General features: G+C 39.8%; 6 protein-coding genes across 12 annotated transcripts; 3 read left to right on the forward strand and 3 right to left on the reverse strand.

Annotated features, from left to right (window-relative positions):
• Positions 1-398: 398 nt before the first annotated feature.
• npy4r (neuropeptide Y receptor Y4) lies at positions 399-5,834 on the reverse strand. The gene is made up of 2 exons (XM_044373171.1): positions 5,729-5,834; positions 399-2,934 (listed from the first exon to the last, which is right to left on the reverse strand). Exon 2 carries the CDS (start codon positions 2,862-2,864, stop codon positions 1,512-1,514), a length of 1,353 nt encoding a protein of 450 aa, XP_044229106.1. The 5' UTR covers positions 2,865-2,934; positions 5,729-5,834; the 3' UTR covers positions 399-1,511.
• A 199-nt stretch (positions 5,835-6,033) lies between these two features.
• si:ch73-288o11.4 (beta-microseminoprotein) lies at positions 6,034-8,713 on the reverse strand. Its single transcript, XM_044373517.1, has 4 exons — positions 8,279-8,713; positions 6,915-7,020; positions 6,480-6,582; positions 6,034-6,334 (listed from the first exon to the last, which is right to left on the reverse strand). The coding sequence occupies exons 1-4, from the start codon at positions 8,282-8,284 to the stop codon at positions 6,214-6,216; spliced, it is 336 nt and encodes a 111-aa protein (XP_044229452.1). The 5' UTR covers positions 8,285-8,713; the 3' UTR covers positions 6,034-6,213.
• Positions 8,714-10,003: 1,290 nt separating this feature from the next.
• Positions 10,004-17,785, reverse strand: LOC122997412 (sphingomyelin synthase-related protein 1-like). Of its 3 annotated transcripts, XM_044373515.1 has the most exons (7): positions 17,665-17,785; positions 17,193-17,213; positions 13,213-13,842; positions 11,642-11,737; positions 11,382-11,499; positions 11,123-11,273; positions 10,004-10,713 (listed from the first exon to the last, which is right to left on the reverse strand). In XM_044373515.1, exons 3-7 carry the CDS (start codon positions 13,836-13,838, stop codon positions 10,409-10,411), a joined length of 1,296 nt encoding a protein of 431 aa, XP_044229450.1. In that variant the 5' UTR covers positions 13,839-13,842; positions 17,193-17,213; positions 17,665-17,785; the 3' UTR covers positions 10,004-10,408. The 3 variants fall into 3 exon arrangements, with proteins under 3 accessions (XP_044229450.1, XP_044229448.1, XP_044229451.1); XM_044373513.1 differs by lacking the exon at positions 17,193-17,213; XM_044373516.1 differs by lacking the exon at positions 17,193-17,213 and having other exon boundaries at positions 13,213-13,890.
• A 230-nt stretch (positions 17,786-18,015) lies between these two features.
• LOC122997139 (dual specificity protein phosphatase 13-like) lies at positions 18,016-20,550 on the forward strand. Its single transcript, XM_044373140.1, has 3 exons — positions 18,016-18,627; positions 19,865-20,079; positions 20,190-20,550. The coding sequence occupies exons 1-3, from the start codon at positions 18,401-18,403 to the stop codon at positions 20,396-20,398; spliced, it is 651 nt and encodes a 216-aa protein (XP_044229075.1). The 5' UTR covers positions 18,016-18,400; the 3' UTR covers positions 20,399-20,550.
• Positions 20,551-20,987: 437 nt separating this feature from the next.
• zgc:153981 (dual specificity protein phosphatase family protein) lies at positions 20,988-22,571 on the forward strand. Its single transcript, XM_044372977.1, has 3 exons — positions 20,988-21,536; positions 21,685-21,902; positions 21,993-22,571. Exons 1-3 carry the CDS (start codon positions 21,412-21,414, stop codon positions 22,202-22,204), a joined length of 555 nt encoding a protein of 184 aa, XP_044228912.1. The 5' UTR covers positions 20,988-21,411; the 3' UTR covers positions 22,205-22,571.
• A 524-nt stretch (positions 22,572-23,095) lies between these two features.
• On the forward strand, positions 23,096-26,158 carry LOC122996836 (dual specificity protein phosphatase 13-like). 5 transcript variants are annotated; one of them, XM_044372581.1, is made up of 7 exons: positions 23,096-23,477; positions 23,631-23,756; positions 23,857-23,991; positions 24,066-24,392; positions 24,482-24,604; positions 24,694-24,911; positions 25,785-26,158. In XM_044372581.1, exons 2-7 carry the CDS (start codon positions 23,632-23,634, stop codon positions 26,012-26,014), a joined length of 1,158 nt encoding a protein of 385 aa, XP_044228516.1. In that variant the 5' UTR covers positions 23,096-23,477; position 23,631; the 3' UTR covers positions 26,015-26,158. The 5 variants fall into 5 exon arrangements, with proteins under 5 accessions (XP_044228516.1, XP_044228520.1, XP_044228517.1 ...); XM_044372585.1 differs by lacking the exon at positions 23,631-23,756 and having other exon boundaries at positions 23,102-23,472; positions 24,066-24,098; positions 24,176-24,392; XM_044372582.1 differs by having other exon boundaries at positions 23,105-23,477; positions 23,857-24,098; positions 24,176-24,392.
• Positions 26,159-26,209: the final 51 nt, after the last annotated feature.

Below are 26,209 nucleotides of genomic sequence, written 5' to 3' on the forward strand. Positions count from 1 at the left end.
TAAAAAGACTATAAATGTGGCAGATATCTACTTCCTATGACTAACTAATGCTGCTGAAGCCTCATATAAGCTGCAAATAAACTTTTAAATGCATTTTTGCACAAAATGGCTGTGTGGACGCACTGGATTTTGACCCCTATGACTTATATTGAAAGCACATTTGAAGGGGATCTTTTAATAGCCAGTATGAACAGGAGGAATAATTACAACAAGGAAAACCTGTTTCACTGTTCACATGAGCACCTGGCTGTTGTTTTAAGACAGATTTGAAAAATTGTAAACCTATCCTTTAATACTAAGCTGGTGGTAATTACAGTGCAACTGTAAAACCATCCTGTCTTGTACAAAAATTGTAGACTGGCACACTTTTCTTTAAGATTAATTTTTGGGGGGCATTTTTGCCTTTATTGGACAGTGGGCAGAAGAGGAAACAGAGGAGAAAGAGATGGGTAAGACATGCAAGAAAGAGACTACACTGGCACACTTTAATGTCCATTAAAAGGTTGTGCATGAACACAATTGACATTACTCATTAATTTATTAAACCCTTATAAAGCAAACTTCCTCTATAAGTCACTTTAATCACACACACACAGAAGGTAACACACCAATTTCACGGCACAAATGTCATAAATACAAAAGTAGTAATAAAATGTAAGATATGCATCAGCAGCAGTCTATTCATGAAGGACACCATTTGTCCATGTGTCCAGTTTATCACAAAATGCATCTATATTACTGTTTTCACAAAATACAGATGTGTAATACAGTTTGACCACCACAGGCTTTCAGAACAGTTTCAGTGCTTTGTGGCAGATATTGTACAAGTTCCTGCAACACTACAAGAGGGATGAAGAGAACTCTTCCAAATGATATTCCCGCTTTTGTTATTTTGTTGTTTTGATGTTGGTGGTGGAGAGCACTGTCTAACATGTCGCTCCAAAATCTCACATAGGTTCATTGGAGTGGAGATCTGGTGACTGTGAAGGCCATAGGATATGGCTCACATCATTTTCATACATATCAAACTATTGAGTGACCCCCCCCCCCCCCCCCATACACCTGTAATTTGCATGTTTTTCTTCACATTTATTCAGGTTTTTTTCTTAAGTTTCTCACCCATTTTTATGTTCATAACACTACACACAGCTCTCATTGTGAGCATAGTTCCAACATATTTTTTTGTAATAATATATAGTGATGATGTGTAACACAGTTGCAAGGTGCCAAACTTAGACATAGATTAGTTTAAATTTGGACATTCTTTTCAAAGGGTACGATTTTTACATTAAAACACTCTTCATATAATTGTGAGTTACTGCAGAGTAAGATAAAGCAACACTGTACTGCACACTTTACTTCAAAAAACTGAAAAAAATGTTGCACTGTCAACCACTATCCAAACTGTTGTACTGTCATTAAAGGTAGAAAACAGCAGAAGTTGGTCCTACAACTGTACAGTGTGTGTGACATCCTACACCTTACTATACCAGTAGGAGGCAGCATCACAGTCAAACAGAGTTGCTCCTGCAGTTGAGAGGCACAGAGGTGCGGGACATTTCCATGTGCACAGTTGACATGGGGAAACGCTCACACTCTTCTTCGAGAGGGTGGCAGCGGCAGTGCAGGAGCACCTCTCTGACCTCCTGCCGGAAGTTGTAGTTGAGGAATCCGTAGATGATGGGGTTAATGCAGGTGGAGGACATGGCCAGCAGGTGGCAGAGGGAGAACAGCAGGTTGTGGTGGCAAATGGGCAGAGCGTCCTGGTTCCAGTCTGATACCACGTTGAAGATGGTGAGTGGCAGCCAGCAAAGAGCAAAGGCTGTTATCAGGGCAACCAGCATGATGTTGATTCGGCGGCTGTGGGTCATGTGCTGGCTCTCTGGGGTTCTGGCACGGTCAAGCATTTCTTTACGATGGCGCAGGCGGACAAACACTCTAACATAACAGAGCAGGACAAGCGTCAGAGGCCCACAGTACTGGAACAGCAGGAGCCATGTAGTATAAGCAAGCCTGTGCTGCTGGGATGGCCAGTGCTCCAGACATGCCTCCATATTGTGAGGGTTGGGGACATAGGAAAGTAGAGTGCGGTATGAATTTTGAGGCACAGATGAGTTTTTGTATGTTTGGGAGACAGGTTGTGGTGGAGATGAGTTGAGATAATCCTGAGGAGAAGCTTGGTGATAGAGGGGAGACTGGGGCAGGAGTACATTGGTGTAGGGCTCACTTGTGAGCAGCTGAAAGGCCAAGAAAGGCGAGGAGGTGAAGCACGCCAGAATCCAGATGACAACAACCACTATGTAGGCCTGAGGAATGCTGGGTTTCCACCCGGAGGGGTTAATGATGAGCTGATGTCTTTCCAGAGCGATGAACACCAGAGACAGCACTGACACGGTGACAGACACACACTGGATGAACGGCACCAGCCGACATAAGAGTGACCCAAACACCCAATGGTCCATAAGGGTGTATATGACAGTGAAGGGCAGGCAGAAGACACACACCAGAATGTCAGAGAATGACAGGTTGCAGATGAAAATGCTGGTGACGTTGGCTTTCTCTCTGCGACGGGCGATGATGCAGATAAGACCGATGTTCCCCGCCAGCCCCAGCACCATTGTAATGCTGTACCACACTACTAGAAATGTCGTGAGGACAGGTGACATGTGGCACTGCTCATCTTGCCCGAGCACAGAAAGGTCTGGGAGGAGCAGGTTTTGACTCCCTGGCCACTCTTGCAAAGACTCATGACTGCTTTGTCCATTCTCCCACAGTAGGGATTGTGGAGAGGTAGTGTTGTTGAAGGGCAGAGGCAGAGCTGCTGTCGACGGAGAAGACCGGCTCGTGTTGCCACTCAAGGACATCTCACCAGGACTTGAGTGTCACCAGCCCCCAGGATGAAACTGTCCATCCCAGCCCTCTTAACACATGCATCTGAGACAAAGAGACAAAGAGAGAGAGGGAGAAGAAAACACCATTCACTTGCAAAGCAGCTGCTTGTAAAGGTCAAAGGAGTTGTTCATGTAGAAGTGATACTGTTGGTCTGAGAGAAGCACAGAGTGAAGGAGGAGGCCTGTTGCCAAGGAGGGAAAAATTGCATTCAAAGTCTAGAAAAGATGCAACATGTAGATTTTTTCAATTTAGCATCCCTCACTGTGGGATGTGAGAGTTATTGGTTTGATTGTCCACAAAATACACACCTAATTAAACATGAATGTTACGCATCACAATGAGACAATGACATACTGTACTATAACACTTTTTGTATTGATGGAAAAAACAGTATATGGTACAACAGGTGATGTTAACAGTGTGGCTCCAGGGATGGTGCTGTTGGTCTGTCCGCCACTTTGGTCCTGATTGAAATATCTCAACAACTATTTGATGGTTTGCCATAAAATTTGGTATAGATATCATGAGGATGAATCTTAATGACTTTGGTGATCTCCCGACATTTCCTCTATGGCCATCAGCGAGTCAAAATTTTCACATATCCTGTGAAATATCTCAACAACTACTTGATAACTTTGCTGATCCCTTAACTTAACCCCATAATGACATAGATTATGAAAAACGCTTAAACTCTTTACACAGCTAACTGATGGAGGGAAAGTATAAGATACCAAATGTGATTATAATGTACGGTAGGGGTTTTTTTGCTATTGTTTTAGCATTTTGAAGCAGTACTGCAGTAGCACAGTAGTTTCATTTCAGTGGTCTTGACATTCACTCTCTGAATTTACTTGTTTTAATATTTCAGACTTGTCAGTTTTCTTCCCACAAATGAATCCTCCAGTCAGGTTTCAAGACTGAACATAACAGCTTAATGAAATGTAAAATTACAATGCATACATTTGAGCAGAGACTTCTGTTTGTTAAGGACACAATAAATGATGTAGTACGTCGAAGTGAAAGGGCATGACATTGTCAGAATCCTAAAAATGGATTGCAGCTCTCTCACCCCGAAACCTCTTCCATCTGCTGTGAAAACCTGCATCGCAAAGAAAATGAGCCTGTCATTTTCCATTAACAGCATACACACTTAGCTATCAGTCACTTCACAGTGCATCATTACTAACATACTCTGTCAGTGTGTTGAGTGAGCTGCAGGCAGGGTTGCACAGCATTGATCATCCTTTGTTTAGGGAGGAAAGGCAAGTGTAGCGTCACCACTAACCAGATGTAACAAACAGCTGTAACAGAGCAGAGGAGCCATAAACACCAGCAGGAATAAAAAGGTCCATTAATGGGCAAATTTGAACCCATCGTGTTACAATTATGTCACACTGCAGGAAGCACGTCCTGCATATAGTTGTGGCATTGTGATCATCCCCCCTCCACAACAAAATTTCTGCAGCATAAGGAGCACTGTGACCTGGCACTGCTCTGTCCATCATATTCCTCTTTTCTGTCTCAGCAAAGAGCCCTTCATCTCTGAGAAAATTGTGCTGTCTTAAAAAAATGAAAAAAAATGGCTGAATGTCATTTTCCTTGGACCAGATCATTCTTGATTCTCTCTTTGATTTTTCTGAGAGCAGTTGTGCTGTGCAACAATCTATTTCATTTATTTACATTTTAACCCACGTCATCCCCAATCTTTCTCTCAAATTTTTTCTTTTTTTCACACTGGATTACAATTTCACATATTCTTTGTCTGCCAAAGATTCTTGGAATCAGTATCATGCCATATGACATTTCATACACATCTTATAATTCATCATTACACATTTTCCAGTTTTGAAACTTCACTTTGACTAGAATATAATTTCAGTTCTTTGGGTCTCAACAATCCTTTATCAGGGGGACAGGTGGAGTTGATAAATTACTAGACTGCTCCATATTCATTCGTCTGATTATTTTTTAAATGAATCAGACAATAAATAAATGTGTCTAAAAATGAAAATGACAAGCAGAGTACATTTGTCCTTAACAGAGAAACAAAGAGGAAGCCCAACCTCTTCAACCTCCTCTGTGCAGTCACTAATTCATATCCATTTATATAAATTGTACATCTCAAGATGCTTATTAATATTATATTGCTTCCTTTCTCTCACTGTAGTTTTGCACCAGTGAATATTAACACTTAATGTACTCAGTCAATGTGAATTCATGTGCACACATATCTGAGGCACCACAACAAAATTTCCACATACATGCTCAGCCAGTGGTACTATTCACAAACAATTCCTCTTTCCTTCTGCCTCCTGCGTGTGGTGGAGTGGGATAACAGCTGCAGCCACTGTAGTTTGCTCAACCTGAGATAATGATCCAAGCCTTATTATTCTCTGCTGGGGGTTTCAGGGCTCTCGGTTGCTACCTTCCAAACCATTACCACACTATATACTGTCACAAGATGGATATAGTCGCCCCAATTTCACACAGTATGTGGAACTTAATGCAAACCAATTGCATGCTTTTCTGTGTTTTTCACAGTCTTCCTGCTGAAAGTGGATGTATATTCTCAGAAAAGCCTTCTGTAGACTGCTACCTATTGTTTGAAGGTATCATTCAAAGACATTTGCAAAGGAATTACCATACTATACACATGCACACTATAAGCAACAAGCAGACAGTGGAGGAACAACCTCTCATACATCTCATTACTGCTTAATTGAAAACATATTCTGACTTTCCTTGAGAAAGATAATTATTATGTGTAATAGGTCATTATTATGTGTAAAAACAACAACAACAACAACAACAACAACAACAACAACAAAGCACTCACATGGTGGATTGAAGCCAAGATGAGAGAAGATACAATGCTCTGGACAGGTGTGAATCCACAGAGATGAGAGTTGGAGACGGTGCTGAGCATCATGACAACCAGAACGTTTCTGTGAGAGGCAGCGATGAGGGGAACGCAGCTATTATTGGGCTGATAGAGCCCTTTGGGTGCCAGAGCCCCTCTGCGCACCGAGCTCTGCTGTCACACAGTGGTGGATTTATTCAATTACATCCTGAAATTGACACCTGCTGTATAAATACTGTTTAAGAGACAGTAAGCAGGCAAGAAGGAGCAGCAGAGGGGGAGCAGGTTCCAGGTTTTCCCTTTATTGTCATTGCAAGTATAAGAAAGACAGACAACAAGGCTGATTCGTCACACATGATAATACATGAATTTACTGTATGCACACACCATGAACCAAAAAAGAACATAAAACAGAATTATTCCAAATTCAGCAAGTCTGTAGAGGTCACTCTGCAGTGCTCTCAGTTAGGGTTGCACTCTCTTGTCTTGTCTGCCTTCATCACCATTTTGGTAGTGCAAGCCTCCTTATCCACAAGCAGCTCACACTCATCAGGAACGTTGACGGTGCTTGCACTGGGGATCCTAAGAGACATAAGGAAAGAAAATTATCCTCAGATGTAATGAAAGGCCTTCTTAAAATGAGTGTGCAGATTAGACACCTCGAGAATGGAGAATGGAGTTTGCAAAAATAATGTAATGATTACAAATTGAAGCATGAAAATCTTACCGGCTACAACAGCTCATACCCTCCTCCGTACAAGAGCATTCATTGCAGTCCTTCACCCATTCAGAGCCAAAATTACGCATCTTTCCTTCCATATCCACACACCCTACATGTAAAGAAATCAAAACACAGTTCAGAGGAGCTGGTGACCCACTTATTACGCTCTGATAAATTTTTGGTGGTGACTAATTGTGTGTGAGTGTGTATCGATGTGTGCATAGGTGTGGTTTTGATAAGTTTTAAGTCAGCTGGCTGGTGTTAAGTAAACACACAACATCTGGATGATGCATTCAGCTGGAACACTTGGACAGATAAAGACGGACTTATTTGTCCCCCTTCTGTCAAACATAACAGAGAAAAGTTTCCATCTCACCAAATCTATCACCACGCTGCTGCTGCTGTGTCACACTTCAGCCAGCCGTGGTCGTGTCGACTCACCTTTTGGAGGGTTGTTCAGATCTTTGATCTCTAAACCCTGAAAGAAGCAGTAAGAGTCGCACAGGACAACCAGTCCCAGCAGACAAACAAATACACGGAGGGAAGCCTGAAAGAGTAAAAAAAAAGACATCAGTGTGCATGTTGTATAGTCTCAGTAGTCATACTGTATCTAGGCAATTTTCCTAAATTAACTTCATCAACACATCCTTTTAAAATATCTTGAACATTGAAAGAGAACGTGTAGATTTTATTCATGCTTTGGTTGTCCGATAATGTTCACATAAAAATAACAGCAAACCTCAGCCAACCCCCTTATGTCCCAAATGTCTGTGCGGATATTGGAAAAATGGCATTTGTGTATTCTGCACCCTCTGCATGGAATACGTTGAAGAATGACTTGAAACTCATCAAATTAATTAAATGCATTTAAATACAAAATGAAAGAATTAAGAGGCAGATTCTCTAGGATGTAAATGTTATTTATTTACCTGGTGACGCAACTGATTCCTCAAAATTCCTCTTTTGAAATGTGAGATTCCTTATGCTTGTTGCTTTTTTAAAATTTGTCTCCTTTTTTGTTTTCTGTCTGTAAATATATGTTTTTTTAGATTCTTAATCTCAATGAGACTCTCCTGGTTAAATAAAGGTTAAGTAAATAAATAAAATAAAATTATGTGAAATAGACCGAAAACCCATGGAGAAAAAAACCCTGCTGTCATAGACTTCAGTATTGCAGCTATTTGCAAGTATCTTTGGGTAATTTGTCATTATTCCAAATGAAGTAATATTATACAAAATTATACAAAATTTATATAATTTACAAAATTGCCTGCAACATATGTAAAAATAACATTTATTTCATTTAGTCTGCAGAGGATACATTTGTACTGATTGACAGAATTACAGCTTATATTAAGCAAAACTGACTAAATGTGTCTTAAAAGTCACATTATATGCTGTTTTTTAATATGTGTAATTATCTTAATAATTATAATGAGGAATCATCATTAACCTCATATACTAGTGTACTACATTTCTGTTTTTGGTTCACGCACTGATTTCAACCCTTCATTTAAAAGTTCAAGCTGTATTTTAAAAAAGGCAAAGCTGTTACTATTTCTACCATGAATATTGATTTGATAAATGGTATAGTCATAATAATCTTACAGCAATTTCATAAAACATAATGGCATAAAGCTTAACTATGCACTTGAATGTTACTTCAAATGTTGGCAAAAAATTGGAATACACTCTGACAGCAATGACATCTTTAAAGCCTAATATATACTATATATAGATTTACATTGCATTTTTAAATTTCAAAAAGTCCAGTGAATATGAATGTAAGTCCATGAAATACTCACCATCATGAGATGTGATGTGATTGAGTCAGGAGGCTGATGTGTGTGAGAACTCTTAAGTGATGCCTTTATATTCAAGTGTTCACTGCCACATATCTTTATGGAAAGCTTTTTTCACAAGGAAGTGGCTATTATTGGATATTTGCTTAAGGGTGGGAAGGTTGGGTGTGCAGGTTATGTTGATACTGCTTATAAAAACACACCTCTCTGAATCAATTTCCCCCATGAAAGATTCTTTCTAAAATTGACAAACTCACGAGGAAACTAGATTTTTAAAATTATATTCAAAATCAACTTTATTTAACAAATGCAAAAAAGAAATACGTTAGTGAAAAAGCAGCCAAGGAAACAGTCAGTTAGAAATATAAAAACTGTTTCCTTCTCTGTAAACCTTCATTGTTGAGCCAAAAGGCAGCAATAGATCACTTGCATTGCAAATAAAGCCACAAATTGTAAACAATTATTAAAAATATATAGTTTGGATCAACTATGACATAGTAAACAATATAAACTTTTGAAGCTTTGCTATCTGTTTGTCAACAGCTGTGATAATTCAAAAGTCAGTCTTTGTACTGTGCAACAGAGGAAAACTCACTCTGTACTCATGACATAATTAAACTGTAGAAAAAAAGGAAGAAATAGGAAGATAAAAACTATAACAAAACATCAAATTGGGACAAAGGAATCATTATACATAACATAAGGGCTAATTGGCAAAATTGAACATTACAATAAACGTTCAGATATTTGGTTGAGTTTAACGATGAATATACAGTAGCAGTCAAAAGTTTTGGCAGACTTTCTCATTCAAATGAATGGGAAAGTGTGTCCAAACTTTTGACTGCTACTGTATATATAAATAAACCATCCCAACGGTGACATTATTTCACACAACACAACTGTAGAGTTAAGTTCATAAAGTGAAAATGAAAAAAAACCCATTTGTTTTCTGAGTGACTTTTTGTTCTCTTTCAGTAGAGAGAACAGGAAGTGTTTTTCCTGTTGCATATCAAAAGAAACTCCTTTGGTGGTTGTTACCAAACAGGTGTGAAATCTCTTTACAGCAAGACAACATTTTACTCGTCACCATAATGACTCCCATAAGGTGACAACTACATTATAGCTGTGTGAAACCCATACAGTTTATTATTATAAATGTTGAGCAAGACTAACAACCCAACCCCCCCATGAACTTTAAATATCACCAAAGTGGAGCATAAATGATTAAAGTGATCACTTTAAGGCATTACACGTCTGATCTCCTTTAGCCCTCTGTCTGGGAAATTATCAGTACCTGCAGCTTTCAGTCCCCAAATAAACCACAATTCTTTGTTTGAGTTGGCAGTGTGCAAATACATTTTAAAAGAATAGTTTGGAAAATACTCTTATTTGCTTTTTTTTACTGAGAGTGAGATGAGAGGATCAATACCACCCATATATATCCTTTAGACATGAAGGTGGTGCCTGCTGCCTGTTAGCTTTGCTTAGCATAAAGACTGGAAGCAGGGGGAAACAGCTCGCAGGAAACAGCTAGCGGGGCACTCCAGATAACAAAATCCACCTACTAGAACCTCTAAAGCTCAATAATAAACCCATTACATCCATTTTTTTTAAATCCATATAAAAATGTAAGTGTAAAACAACAATTTCTGAGCTATGTGCCAAACAGTTTCTTGCCTAGGAGCATTGACTGCCTGCAGTCACAAACTGTCTGTTTTGACCGACACCCTGATCCATTACACTGCCAGTTTTGTAGAGATTAAACAAAACAAGTTATAACTTGTTAATTAGTGAGTTATAGAGATGCTGGTAGGTGGATTTTACCTTTTGTCAGAGCCAGGCCAGCAGTTTCCCCCGCTTCAGGTTTTAAGCTAAGCTACGCTAACTGTCCCCTGACTGTAGCTTCATATTCAACAGACACATGTGAGTAGTATTAATTTTCTCATCTAACTTCCAAAATGTCATGATTAGTTGCCAAAATAAAGATAACCAATTTCTACAAATGAGAAAAAGAAAAAATCCCAGATAATAAATTTACAACCATTCAGAGATCGAAAGCAGCATCTTAGGTAAAAAGTTTCTCATTCAGGCTTCAATATTACAGTCCATGCTCAGTCCTGTTGAAAATACTCTCTACCCAATCAGAGTTTTCATGAAGGCAGGTTTACTGAAGGGCCAGTGGTACTGGTTGGGGACAGGTCCATTCACATTGCACTCAAAGAAGGAGAACATGGGGAACCAAATGCGCGCCCTCCGGCTATGCTGGTAGGCACGGGTGTTGGCTAAAGTGTGGTAGTAGAGGAAGAGGCGGGTAGTGATGTAGAATGCAATGAATACGTCGATGGAGTAGTGTTCATGAGCCGCCAGGATGAAGAAAATCCCAAACAGGTTTAACACCCAGGAGATGGTGTGAATCAGATTCCAGGTTCGTGGAGTGTCTGCAATTAAAATGGATAATTTAAGGATGAAGCTGAAGGAATAATATATGAATAAACCCAAAAAAGGCCAAAACCAGCAATGAATCGATCCTACTAACAAGTTTTATCTTTATTTGTCTATCCAAAGTCTGATTTAGCTAATTCCTCTGTGCCAAAGACCTCCAGTGGTGTCCAAAAATCATTAAAGACATGTCAAAACTTGTCTTCAGTAGGAACAGATGGACTTCGGGTGGAGTACCACAGACAGGGTGGGGAAGTCAGAAAATATTTGACGACAAACTAACACCCTGTTTGTTTTGGTGTTTCATCACATTTGTTTAAGATTTAAACTTTTGGAATAATGCCAGCCTTATCCTTTCATAACGCTCACACATATTATGTATACTATATAAACATGCAGTACACTCACATTCGGTCACAAAAAAGTTGAGCATTGTGATGACAACCGTGTGTCCGCTGAACATGTAATCTCCACATGTTTGGACGCCAGTCAGAGTCATCCCAAATCCGCTCCATATCGCTAGTGCCCTCTGTATCTTTTGCAAGGTATCTCCGTATGTCTGGGGAACAAGCGACTCTAGTTATCAGCCACGCCATGAATCATGCAGTAATGCTGAGTCAACAATAAGCTGTAAAGTGCCATCTAATCTTATGTGTGTTCATCCCACCTTACTGGCACACTTCAGGTGCTGCCCTGGCACAGAGAGCGAGGTGACAAACATGGTGCAGCAACGCAGCAAAAATACAGTTCCCATCAAAGAACACAGCCGCCTGAAGAGAATGGACCTAAAATAAAGACAAAATAGGGTTTATCTGAAAAATATGTTCAGAATATTCACAACTTTTCTTTTCCAGGTACTTCATAAAGTGTTAAAAATGTAATTTGAAACTTAGCAGTGATGTGGTTTTAGATGAAACTGTGGGCTACCTGTGTTTGTGAAGCAGCAGGATCAACAGCAACATATAACACAGGATGAGGCCACAGGCTTCAGCCATTGCAAAAGCCCAAGGGATTCTGGGAACACTGTAAAGATTACAGAAACATCTGTATCAGTGTGTAGATTAGATACAAAGAGAATGTATAGGTGAACTATGGAGTGTGGGTAGTTGCTCAACATGAGATCTTAAAGCACATATTTACTGGGGTTTATCAGTGTAAAACACTTCCTTCAAACAAACAGAGAAGGGCGTAGGTTTGGTTTTAACTTTGGAAGGGACATTTTTTGTCGGACAGCCAAAATGTGTGCGTGTGTGTGTGTACTTGCTCTCTGTCATTCTCTTCTCTTTTTTTTTTTTAGGCAGAGCTGTGCACACGCATACACACAAAAAGAGCTTGACTCTGCAAACTGTTACTTTACTGAATATGCATTTGCTGACTTACCTGAAACTGGACTTATATTATGATTTTTTCTCAGATTTTTGCATTTTATTCTATCGATAGGCTACTTAAATATAAATCTGAGACCAAAATTAATTTTAAAATAACATATCATAAACTGTTACAATAAAATAAATGTATAGAAAGCAGTAGGGAATGTGCTGCTCTATAACTCGCTGCTGTATTTTCAAACCTCACCTGAGACTCTGTACTTCTTTCAACTCAAGAGTTTCATGACAGTGATGCTCAAACCTATCTTTAAATCATCTCAAAAACTTCTCTTTGTGTTATTTTTTACTCAACTGAACTTATGGCTACATCTTTCTACTATGAGATCAGAGTTCACCTGAGAGGCTGCAGCTCACCTGTCTGTGTGTCTCTGTGCTGCTCAGGCTGCTGCTGACAGGATTTTGACAATAAAATGATGCCTGACAGTCACAAACAGATCAAGCTGTGGCTAATTTAACTTATAAATAATGTTCATGCTTAATGAGACATATACAATAGTAACTCTGCTCCTGATCCACTCATGGAAAAGGGGAGAGATGGGTTTAAATAGTAAATATTTCTCCCACTAATCTCAAAGATTAATGTTTATTAACTAAGCTCAACTGTTACTGACACTTTGGTTCTTCATTAAAAAGGACCAGATGTCTTTATTTGCTTTTGGGAGGAATTTTCACCAACAGTAATAAAATAGTTTAATTAAACAGCATGTCTGAGCAACAATCGCACATTAGCTAATGACACCTAAAGCCTGAAATTAAATATAATATCAAATGATCTTACTTTTGTCCAGTGAAGTCATTTTCAATTCTGTGATGTTTGGAACGTTTAAACTATAAAAACTAACCGATTCTCCACCTCACTGACTCTGTTACTGCTGCTGCTAGTCAACAATGCGTACAGCTTCAAGTTGAGGGTTGCCAGATAATCAGATCGAGTATCCCCCATATCCTTCTCTTTCACTCTTTATCATAATAGCGCACACAAAAACACACAAACCTGGCAACTTTGCAGAGATCTTACTGTTAACATTATGTGGAGTTAAAGCAGCTAGACATGTCCCGACCATCCGTACCCATATCTATGCCCTTGTGCAGAACATATGCAGCTTATACCTGTCCAGAAATATGTCAGGTAGTGGTGGATATGTCCTCATGTCTGGGACACGCTCATGTACGATGACCATGACGAATGATGTGAATCCAAACACAAAGAACACATATATGGAACTGATGACTGTCTTCCAGACCTCTGGGTCCAATCTGCCAGCCAGGTGCTGCCTACACCTCCCGTTGGAGTGCATATGACACAAGACGGCTCCTGAACCATATCCAGATCTATCCCCATTCCTCAGGCGCAGCTCAGTCCCATTACACAAGCGATCACCTCCGTTACACCTCCTGTCAGCTCCGTCACAGCTCCACTCCACCCTCGCAGCACCAAGCGACAGCCCAGCAGCAGCGAGGCTATCTGCAGGCTGGAGACCCAGCTCCTCCAGCTGGGCCTGGTTCTGTCTCTGGAGCCGGCGGAGGGCTAAGGTCAGCCTCTTGATGTCTCCCAGCACGGTGAGGCCCAGCGGAGGCCCGCGCAGGTCGGCCTCAGTCAGAGCCAGCAGGCTGGGGCCGTCCAGGCGGTGCTGGGTGCAAAGTAGCTCCACATACTCCCCGAAACCTTCTTCCTGCAGCCACTGGGCCACCTGCTTACAGCTCCAGGTGCTCACACTGTCCTCTGACGATGCCATGCCACTGCAGATACAGACATGTACTGTGTTAAGTCACATACAGCAGGACTTCCTGAAGATTAAAATAATGTAGATGGTCAAGCGCACAATTTAGGATGCAACCAGAGACAAAGTGATGTCATCAAAAAGACTTAAATGAGCATAAAACTGATCAAAGCCTTCTGTAAAATCTCTCTAACAACAGATAATTGAGCTGCCTCCTCCACTGTGTTTTCATCACTTGATTTCATTACTGTCTTACTGTCATTGTTGGTCCTATTGTTTGAATGCAAAACTGCTCTGAAAGTACTATTTAATTTGAATGCTATTGATCGCAACCACTTACTGTGTACTGTATTGTGTAAATGAGCTCCACTGTCTTTGTTTTGTGTGTGTTTTCCCTACTCAGACACACACTCTGTCTCTCTCTCTCATCTGTTAGCTCACTGTGTACTACTGTAGTGTTACAAACCATTTCAGCAAACAACTGCAAAGGATGAGTGTTATTTCTTCAATGGGCTGCAACTAATGAATATTTTACCATCTTTTCTATTATTTGATTAATCATTTAATCTATAAAAATAGTCAAAACTGTCTGCCACTGTTTCCCAGAACTCAGGGATGCCTTGAAGTTACTTGTTTTATCCAACCAACAACCCAAAAAGTATTAAATTTACAATCATATAAAACCAAGAAAAGCAGCAGATCCTCACATATGAGAAGCTTAAATCAACAGAAAAGTAGCTTAATTGATTAATCAATTACTAGACTAATCATTTCAGCACTATAGAACAGTCACTGACACACATTGTGAAGGCAGGCCTGTGGCAGAAATGTTACATACTGGAATCACTTGATATTTACATACATTTTCTTAAGAAACAATAGCATCATAGGACACATCTTTTTTGGGGGTGGAGGTATTCCTTTTTAGTGAAAAACCAACAAGGACAGATTCAGACTCTCGCCAACACCCAGCAAGTAATGACAATGAGATTATTAATAAAAAGAATCTACCTATGAACCTGATATCCAAACACCACATTCCGAGCCTTCATCCACAGTGACGAATAAATGGAAAGATTCGGGCTCCACCTTGTGGCAAATGGCAATTCAAAATAAATCAGGAAATCAAGGAGTGTACGTCAGTAAGCAGGACAAGTCTTTCAAGTCATTCATGTGAGGACATTCATGATTCTCCTGATAAAGGAAATTCACCACGATTAAATTATCTTGAATGCTTTTATCCCGTTATAAGATAAAATCTTATATCCTCCCATTCTTAGCTGAAGAGCAGCTTCTTTGTGACCTTGCATTACACACTGCTGGCTACTTAGTGCTATTACATCATCGTCTGAGTCCAGGTCAGTGACTGTGCAGTAGAGCGGTGGCTTACATTATAAGTATGCACTGACACCCTGATCCACATTAAGCAGGCCAGCCGTCTGTGTGTCAAACCTAAACAAACAAACAGGAATTCAAGCTAACTGAGCGTAACTATGCGCTCTGCTCCACAGACGACTAAATTTCATAATAAGAAACAGAACAGTCACCATCACGGGTTCCTCCTCTCCAACAGACGGACTCGCACACTGATGAAACACGCTGCTGTCTTCTCTTTTTCTCTCACTGCCCTTTGACCTGCTGATAAGCTCAACACTGTTCCTCCCTGCTGCTCCAAAGGTCTCAGACAACATGACTGTACTACTGGTCACAGCTGAATTTCATCAACATTTTACAAGCTGATTGGACAGAAGATACAGATGTAATAATAACCTGAGTAAGCAGGTTTCAGTTATCAGTAATGGATGAGACGTCGCTGCGTTTTTAGGTATTAGACTTATCAGAAGAACACCACAATGATAAGATAAATATAGATGTATGTTATATTTTGATAGATGGTCAATATTCAAAAGTTACAGTAATTGCTTGAGCAGAATTATAAACTGTGTAGATCTCCTCTATGATTACTTTAGATTAAGGCAAAAGATTCAAGAGAAACTTGAGATAACTGTACACTGCCTCTGGGAAATACTTAAAAATTAAGGCTGCAAATTATGATTATCATTATTAATTAATTTGCCAGTTATTTCAAGATTAAAAAGGAAAGTTGTTGGGTCTGTAGAATGTCAGAAAGTTGTGAAAATTGCCAATGATGTTTCCCAGAGATCAAGATGACATCTTCAGTTTCACATAATGTAAGTCAACAATCACAGAAGCCTCAAAAGTTTGCTGTTTTTGCTCAAACAACTGAAAATATTATCAGTATTGTGTAAAGCTGCAACAATTAGTTGATTCATCAATTAGTCGATCGAAAGAAAATTAATCTGCAACTACTTTGGCATCTATTGATTAATTGCTTAGGTAATTTTTTAGGAAAAAACGCCAAAGATTTGATGGTTCCCAGTTCTTAGATGTGAGAATTTGCTGCTTGTCTTGTTCTTACATGATAGTAAATTCAATATTACGGGTTTTGGACAAAACAAGACATTTAATGATGCCACCATGTGCTCAAGGACATTGTAGTGGACATTTTACACTGTTGTCTGATATTTTATTGATCAATTGAATAATCAAGAAAAAAATCGAAAGATTAACCGATAATGAAAATATTTGTTAGTTGCGATAAAAAGCAATATCTCATCTATCACACAGTTTAAATGTCCTGTTATTGTCTTACATGTTGTAATACTTTTCTCACCTTTCGTAAATGAAGGAATCTCTTGTCATTTCCACATTGCTTATAATTTATTTCTAAAAAACTATCATTTTTTAAAATATTTTTTTTTCTTAAAAACAACATTATCCTAAGATTAACAGTCCCACTTTATATGATGTCACGTCTGCCATCTTTGATTCCCGATGTTCAGACTTACTGAAAGTTGCTGTTTACCATCAATAATGCAGATCATACTAGGGCTGCACCTAACGATTATTTTCATTATCAACTAATTTGTTGATTATTTTCTTGATTAATTGATTAGTTGTTTGGTCTATACAATGTCAGAAAATAGTGAAAATAGTTTCCCAGAGCCCAAGGTGACGTCCTCAAATGTCTTGTTGTGTCCACAGTTCAAAGATATTCAGTTTACTGTCATAAAAGACTGAAGAAACCAGAATATATTCACATTTGAGAAGCTGGATTCTGAAAACTTTTTATCTCTAAAGAAAAAGACTCAAAACAATTAATCAATCATCAAAACAGTTGGCAATTATTGTAATAGTTGGCAGCTAATTGATTAATCAATTAATTGTTGCAGCTCCAGACCATACAGTAGCTGGCTGCCACTATAACAAAATATTGCAAATATTTAATTCAGCAAATCAGCTGATCAGTATTGGATATCTACACGTCTGAAACCTAAATAAACTCACCTGGTTGGCTGCTGTCAGATCCTGCAGGGAGAGAAATAACTTATTTTTAACTACCCTTTAGATTTTACTGGCAACATCATGCAGCCTCTCTGGCCTGTGGCTTTACTTGGGGATTCATAAGTGCTATGTCAGCCTGTTTGGCTGGCTTACAGTGAGTCACACAGAGCAGTGACACACTGCTGTGAGGGACAGAAAGCCCTTCAGTGTGTCAGAGAGCCACAATTTGACAAAGGGCTCATAGTCTGTTCACCCCTGGGCTTCAATGTAACACCACACTACTACATTTCAGCAAAAGAGTTATAAATCCTGTGGATAAATCAGATATTTGTGACGGCAGTGGAAAATCTGACATATATTTTCTCAACATAAACAAGTAGTACTAGACTACAAGTTAAACAGGGAACATACAGAGGAGTCTGGCGTTTTAAACTCTCTTAAAAAGGTAAAACTCAAGAGTAGCTGCCTCTCTTACCCAAAAAATCCGCTGTCAGTGCGCTGTCAGAGGGTGTAGATGAGCTGTCTGTTTGCTCTCAAAACGTAGGAGTATTTCATCGCCAACATGCTTCTGACAACTAGGCAACATCAAACAGGAAGCCAAAGTTTTTCTCCTGGGGTTACGACAGCACGACCCGCCCTACTCTGCCTCTGATTGGCTGGTTGGTTGCCTTCGTTGGTTGGATTGGTTAGATTCAGGTATGAGGAGTGTGATTGGTTAGTGTTAGGTAAGCGTATCAGGATAAGCCAATCAGAGGTAGAGCAGGGCGGGTCGTGACTTCGCCATCCTAGGAAAAAAAATCGCAAACAGGAAGAGACAATAATAAACAAAACCAGTAAAGAAGAGCTGGTGGTCAATGCAGGGCTGCTACTTAGAGCACACTGGCATCTGCTGGCCAAATATAGGAAAAACTGGGATTTATTTACAGGTTATGTTTTTCTAGAGCCTAAAAAATGTTGATTCCATGGAGTATTTAGTTTTAATTTGACAAAACAAGCTTTCCCAGGCAGTAATGTAAATGTAAACACATCTCCATAAAGGGAGAGTTTGACTGAGACTCTTTGCCAAACTGCACCACCTGTCTTTGACAGTCAGAGGCTGAGAGAAGTTAAAACGCTGCTGCAGCCGTCTTCAGAGAGCAAAGCAAAGGCAACAGACAGCATTTAGTTTGGGGGGAAAGAAGATAGTATAAATACCTTGAACTTTAAAAAAAATGAGCACTGTGACAGATGTGAAATGTGAGACACAAGACTCTGAGCAGAGAAATGTCAAAGACCCAAAAGAGGAGGAAGAGTGCACATGTGCAACGGAGAGTTCAGACAGGACGAGGAGTACGTGGGACACCCCATCTCTCCAGGAGCTGGAGGAGCTTTTACACTCAGCTCCACGCTCCTGTCGCCATGGAGATGAGGTGTGGCCAAACCTGTACCTGGGAGACATGTGAGTATGATGTGTTGTATATGTGGTCAGGTAAAGTGGGACATTTTTTGGCACATCGTGCTTTAGACTATATTAGTGTGTCAAGTCCAACTGAAGTGATGATTATTTCATTTAAATAGGTTATTGACTACATGCCTGCAGTGAAATACATTTTTAGAAAGTATTTAAAATGAAGTTATGGCCAAATAAATCCTATATGACACCCTCTATTGTGTATTTTATTCATGAAACTCATCATGCATGTCAGAAAAATACACTACATATATATTAATATCATTCAGTTTAACTGAAATTACATCCACACATCCATTTTATTTTATTTATTTTTTCAATAGTTATGATGTAGGTGGGGGAAATAGATGGTGAAATGTGAATATAATTAATTAAAACATATAATCACCACAAAATAATTTCAAACCTATTTACCTACCTCATCATATCACATCTAAAGGCAACATCTTCATAATTGTGGAGTAAATTTGGGGACATTCCAAGTCAAAAATACCAAATTTAGACACTTGCCTTCCCCCAGTTGCTCCTATTATCGTTCTCTTCTGTGTCTTCTCTCCTCCTGTCTTCCCTCCATTGGTTCTTTTTCCTTCTTTGCTCTCCTTTATTTGTTACTTTCATTCATCTCTTCTCCCTCCTGTCTGTTCATTTCAGTGTGCGTCTCCTGCAGGCTAATCCATGTAAACCACGGCAATTTCATGTATATACATTTTCCTATGTATATTTGACCTCATTAACAACTATTAATTAACAAATAATTATATATTTGAATCTGTTTTATCATTGCTATGAGTTGTTTTTTATCCCAGAAGCTTTGTCACACTCAATCTAATATTAGCAGGTTGAGTGCTTTAAATAAGAATCTCTTAAAAATTATTTCAAATATATAAAAACATATAGCATATTTTCAAACATTGACAGTATAAATATAGATTAAAAGCAAAATTTTGATTGTTGCATGACAATTGACAGAGCATTTGATTTGTCAGTAATCTTTCCATGAGAGTCAGCTCTGTGAGCCAGTTTGTAAACTAACACCACACCCACAACAATGACATTGAACCAATCAAAATCACTGTCTATTTTTCAGTAGACATTCAGCAATAATATAATAAAAGTTGCAGTGAGTGGCTCTCAAAACTCACACAGTAAATGATCCAAAAACTTAAGTGTCATCCTATGTGTGTGGATTGTTATTGATGTGTTACTTTTGGTGTTTATGAACCAGGTTTATGTCTCATGACAAGCTCGGACTCTGGCAGCTGGGCGTCACTCATGTGCTGAATGCTGCGCACGGAAAACTCTGCTGTAAAGGCAGCGATGATTTCTATGGAACCACAGTAAAATACTACGGAGTGCCTGCCAATGACCTGCCGACGTTTGACCTTTCACCTTTCTTCTACCCTGCCGCTGAATTCATTCAACAGGCTCTGACATCAGGAGGTACAGTAAGCTGCCAAACATGTTTTCAGACCCTAACCGTCCTCATTACAAAGAAACTGTTACTGTAAATTGTTCTGCTTATTTGTGTCTTCTTGTGTTATAATCTCCAGGAAAGGTGTTGGTGCACTGTGCTGTGGGTGTGAGTCGCTCTGCTGCTCTGGTCCTAGCCTACCTGATGATTCATCATCACCTCAGTCTTCTGTCCTCTATACGCTGTGTGCAACAGAAACGCTGGGTTTTCCCCAACAGAGGCTTCCTGCGACAACTTATTAGCCTAGACAGAAAACTGCAGAGCGAAGGGTTGACTGAGCCAAAATAAAACAAAGCAAGGAGCAATCCCATCTAGTGAATGCATAGGAGAATAGTCCTTGAGGTAGTGGAACAGCAACAGTTAAAGGATAGGTTCACAATTTTTCAAGTCTGTCTTAAAACAACAGTCAGGTTCCTGAATGAACATTGAAACATGTTTTTCTTGCTGTAATCATTCCTCCTGTTCATACTGATTATTAGCAAATCCCTTCATAATGCATTTACAATGTAAGTGATGGGGGAAGCTTATTTAATAGTTTAGTTAATATGAGTCTGAGTTAGTCAAATAAAGTCCACAGTTCTATCTGAGTATATATTTGTGTCTCCACAGTGTTTCCCTGTTGCACTGCAGTGGAAGTATAGTAACAAAAAGGGGGAATTTGGCACTAAAAAGACTGCAACATTGAAAGATATCTACTTGATATGACTAATTTGGGCAGCTGAAGCTTCATATTAGCTTCAGATTAACTTTAAAATACATTTTTGTGCATAAGAAATGTGGATTTTGGCCGCCTTCACTTACATTGTAAATGCATTATGAACTAACTTCAAATGGTCAGTATAAACAGGAGGAATGGCAAGAAAAACCTATTTCAGTGTTCATTTGGGCACCTAACTCATGTTTTAGGACAGACTTGAAAAATTGTAAACCCGTCCTTTAATGTCTTCATTTATACCATGCCAGACTGTCACCATTTGCACCATTTACTCTTTCACATACACTGAACAACTCCCCTCCCTTGTTGCTCCCTGTGTGACCTCAGTTGCGACAGAGAGAGTCTTTCTCCCCGAGGAGCTTTGGCATCACTGACCAGAACAATCAATGCAACAGCAATGTTAAATAACTACATGGAGTCAGAGAGAACACACTGAACACAGAGAGCTAATTTTGGAGCGTTCAAACAACCACCTGCTCATGTCTCTCACTGAGCCGGCTCTGGCAGTGAGGGGACAGTGGACACACAGACAGCAGGAGCGGTGTTGTGGTCTGTTTGAGGAGGAGCAGTCTGCGTCCGGGAGAGAATGTCAGGGAGCAACCAGCAACAAGACCTGGTGCTCATTAAAAAACTGGAGCTCATCTTGGATTCTTGCACACTGGAGCTCACACCGGTGGACGAAGTCTGGCCCAACCTGTACATAGGAAACGTGTGAGTGTCTCATTGTTTGAAGCAAGGAGGAGCGATAGCTTTGTGAGCTCTGCAAGAGAGAAATTGAAAAGTTCAGAACTTGCATCGTAATAACACCGCATGAGTCTCATATGACTCCCATGTTTGTCTTTTTCTGTGTGTTTTTCAGAGCTGTAGCACAGAATAAAAAGACGTTATGTAAGCTTGGCATCACTCATGTCCTGAATGCAGCTCACTCCAAGCAGGGCAGCATCGGTGACCAGAGTTTTTATGGGAACACTTGTGTTTACTGTGGCATACCAGCAGAAGATTCAGACCACTTTGACATCAGTCAGTACTTTAAACCTGCAGCTGACTTCATACATAAAGCCTTAAAGAGCAAAGACGGTAAAGTATAAAACACCAAAGCTTTACATGTTTTCATCAGCTGTCTAACTTTTCTTTATTTTCCTTCACATTTTCCTTTCTACTGCGCAGGGAAAGTGCTGGTTCACTGCATCATGGGCATGAGTCGATCGTCCACTTTGGTCCTGGCATACTTGATGTTGCGGCAGCGTCTCCCTCTCGCTGACGCTCTGAGGCATGTCGTCCAAAAAAGAGCCATTTACCCCAACCAAAACTTCCTGTCGCTCCTCCACAAGCTTGATGAACAGCTGACATTAAGACGGAGGTTGTGTCCTCTCCTCTGACATCACTTTATCTCTTTTCACACTTTGCTCCTTCATTACATCAGACTTCTCCATCTCCCCATGTGTTACACTCCACTGCTGTGTATGGACGGTGTTTGTATATAGGTTTGAGTTTGATGGTGATGAACAATGAAGTGACATTTGAATTCCATTTTTTTTTTTAAGGTTGTCTTTCAGAGCCTTTCATGCACAATTTTAACTTGTGGGTACATCAGCAAAGGTCATGTATTATGAAATACAATTCTTTCAGATTAGTTTTAATGTTCAAACTTTATTAAAATGTTCTGTGTTGTCGGGCATGTCTACAATCTTTGTAAATACAGCTTTATGACTCGTTGGAATATACATTAAATACCTTTTTATGAAATATCAGTGAAATGCTTTTGTTGAGTGGATATTATAAATAATTCACAGATAATCTTTTTTATATACGTTTATACTATGCACATTACACTTTACAATACATTTCTTTAAATAGTTTGTTAATAAAGTGCTGTGTTATTCTTCTAAAAACTTACAGTACCAGTCAAAAGACTTTGGACACACTTTCTCATTCAAGTGAATGGAAAGTGGTACTGTAAGTAAGGTTTCATGTTTAGGCAAAAAATGTTTGCATGTAATAATCTCAGCTTTCTAAATCAATATTTCAAATTGATGATAAAAACCAATATTTCATCTGAATGGTATGAATGAGAAACTTTGCCATGAAAAACAATTTTATTTACTAAGTTTAAAATAAATTTTTGAACTAAAAAAAAAGAAATGTGGCTTGAAAAACTTCTTATCATATCATGTTAACTTTAAATGTTGTAATGCTGCAAGATGCAATGAGCATAACCTACATATTTGATTTACAGTAAATAATTCAGTGTGAGTTTCTCAACATGACAAATGCAGTTAAAGCAAACATGTCAGTGGATCATATATCAGCAGCAGGCATTACTCAACTCGTGGGTGGCAGCATAGAAACACATACAGCCAGTAGTGTGTTACATAACAGTCTGTGGTCATGGAAAGTAAGTGAGCTAATGTTAAGGATAATGCTGCATTATTTTCCATAATACAGTAAATGATTCCAGACGTAGTCAAAATGATCAAATGTGTTTTAACGGGTTTAAACTGCTGCTGAAGACAGTCTGCAGGATATTTTTGTCAGTAATGAGTGTATGATTACAGTTATAAAAGGAAACAAGCTGCAGTTTGTACGTGAGTGTTTGTAGAGGAATAAGCAGGAGAAGCAGTGGGAGGAGAGTTTGCACTGCCTTGAAGTGAAGTAAGTTCATATGATTCAGAGTGAAAACAGGTTTGTTTCAGGTCAGTTTCCTCAGTGTATTTTCTGGCTTTTTTATGTGTCAACTCTATAGATCATATTTTCTACACAGTGAATGCCTGGTAAATGCTTATTGTTTGTGCATGTGTGTGTCAGTATGTCTCTTAGGGATCCACTGTATGAACCTCCATCTGTCTCAGAGCTGCAAGAGTTCCTGCTGGCCGACAGACGACCTACTGGGCATGTTAATCAAGTCTGGCCTAACCTTTACATAGGCAACGAGTTGGTTCATGCACACACACACACACACACACATACACACACATCTACAGTGTATGAGCATCTTTTCTCCATCAGATGTAAATGAGTGGTTGTGTTTCAGGGTTGCGGCTCGTGACAAGGCGTCTCTCCACAGTCTGGGCATCACTCACATTGTAAATGCTGCTCATGGTCCCCCCAACCCCAGCCCAGGATTCTGTTTCTATGTCAACACCGGCCCACGCTTCTACAGAGACATGTCAGTGGATTATTATGGGGTGGAAGCTGATGATGCAATAGAGTTCATCCTTAGTCCTTTTTTCTACCCAACAGCACGATACATCAGAGCTGCACTGGCCATGGGAGGCAAGTCAGTCATACCGGTACTATGTCTGATGCTGCATATCTGGTGCAGAAGTCAACAGTGAATGTCTCTGTCCCAGGACGAGTGTTTGTCCACTGCCTGATGGGTGTGAGCCGCTCTGCGACGTTAGTGCTGGCTTTCCTGATGATTGCTGAGGGCCTGCGGCTGCAGGAGGCCGTGGCTGCTGTCAGGCCGCACAGAGACATCTGTCCCAACCCAGGCTTCCTGCAGCAGCTCCGCAGCCTTGACAAGAGCCTGGAGAGGGAGAGGAGGAGACGACGGCAGGCCCATATGCTGTAAAGACACACACAGGTACACACAAAGTCATAAACATACAGTGTACAATCACATATACACACAGACACACACGTTTTTATTGCTACAGAGATCACTTAGCCCAGGAGAAGGAAACACCGTCTCTGACAGAGTTGAGGCAAATTCTCTGGAACAACAGGAAGCCAGTGGCACCTGTCAATCAAGTCTGGCCAAACCTGTACATTGGAGATGAGTGAGTAGAAAAAGCACAACCGGAAGCTTGAAATGTTGTAATAGGATATTACAGTGGATCAGTTTGTGCAGAATGTGGTGTTTGTGCAGGTCTGTGGCACGGGACAAAGCCATGCTCTCATCTCTGGGTGTAACTCACATAGTGAATGCTGCAGCAGGTCGACACCGCATCAACACAGGTCAGCAGTTCTACAGCGACCTTGAAGTGGAATATCACAGCATTGAAGCTGCAGACCATCCCGAGTTTGACCTCCAACCTTTCTTCAGCACCGCTTCTCAATTCATAGACAGCGCTCTGAGGAAAAGTGGTCAGTGTGCAAATACGAGAACACAAGCTGATTCAGAATGTAAAGGGCAACGTAGATGCACTTTCTGAAACAACTGAAAAATCTCTATTGTTAGCTTAGTTGCTGCCTGATGTCTCGAGTTACAGCCTTGTTCAGGGGAGGAGCTAAAAACATGTTTGGGGTTGCAAAGGTACAACAAAAATGTCTTCTTCTCTTTTTTGAATGCTATCCATTTAGAGTTTTCAGCTGCCCAGTTAATTTGCAATGTAATGCCTCTCTCTTTTCCTCTATTCATCTTTATTCTATTTTACACTTTATGCTACCTCTTGTACTCTTTTAATATTTTTTTTTCACCATTACTTTCAGATATTTGTAACTTAAGTTTCTTATATCTCTAGATATAATGAATAATGAAAACAAACAGATAAATAACTATTTCAAATAAATCCAGCAAAAACCTTCAACTTCATTTTTGTGAAATGTCAGAAATAGGTACCAAATACTCTGAGAGGGCATGCACAGCTTGAAAATGAAATAAAGTCATCTCCACTGATTGTTCTGAACTCAAGTTTGTTTTCAATACTAGTTCAATCAATTGAGCGTTATTATAACAGCTGTATAATTTAGACAGTCTGTAAACCTGGATTACATTTTTGAGAAGTTTGAGTGGAGGCTTATCTGAGAGCACTCAGGATGATCATTTATCAGTAGAGCATAAACAGTTACAAAGGCACACATACTTAGCACACCAACACCTCCGTAACACTCACAGTGTTTGCTTAATTTGGCGGGATTGATTGAGCCAGAGAACAAACGAGTGTGTCAGTGCATCAGTGGATAAAATACTGCATATGTTGAACTTTTTTTGAAATGTGCAACTGATTCGTCTTCCAGGGAAGGTGTTTGTCCACTGTGCCATGGGTGTCAGTCGTTCTGGAGCGCTGGTTTTGGCTTATTTAATGATCTGCCAGGGCTTGTCGTTAGTGGAGGCCATCCTTGCTGTGCGTCTGACCCGAGACATTGGACCCAACTCTGGATTTCTGGAGCAGCTCAGACAATTGGACCTGAGTCTCAGTCCACTGAGCGGAGAGATCACAGAGGACGAACACACCAATGCGTCCTGAAGACTAAGGAACTTGCCTTTTCACCCTTGTTACACATGCACAAGGTTTAAGAGACTGTTGAACCCAAGTTTTCTCTAATTAAATCTGACAAATAGAAATGTTCATACTGTGTGATCTGTTACAGAAGTAAAGGTGGTTTCAGGCTGTTAGATTATCTCTGGCCAAGCAACAATCAGCAGTGTATAACAACTGAAT

Source organism: Thunnus albacares, chromosome 14 (genome assembly GCF_914725855.1).
Source record: "Thunnus albacares chromosome 14, fThuAlb1.1, whole genome shotgun sequence".
NCBI lineage: Eukaryota > Metazoa > Chordata > Actinopteri > Scombriformes > Scombridae > Thunnus > Thunnus albacares.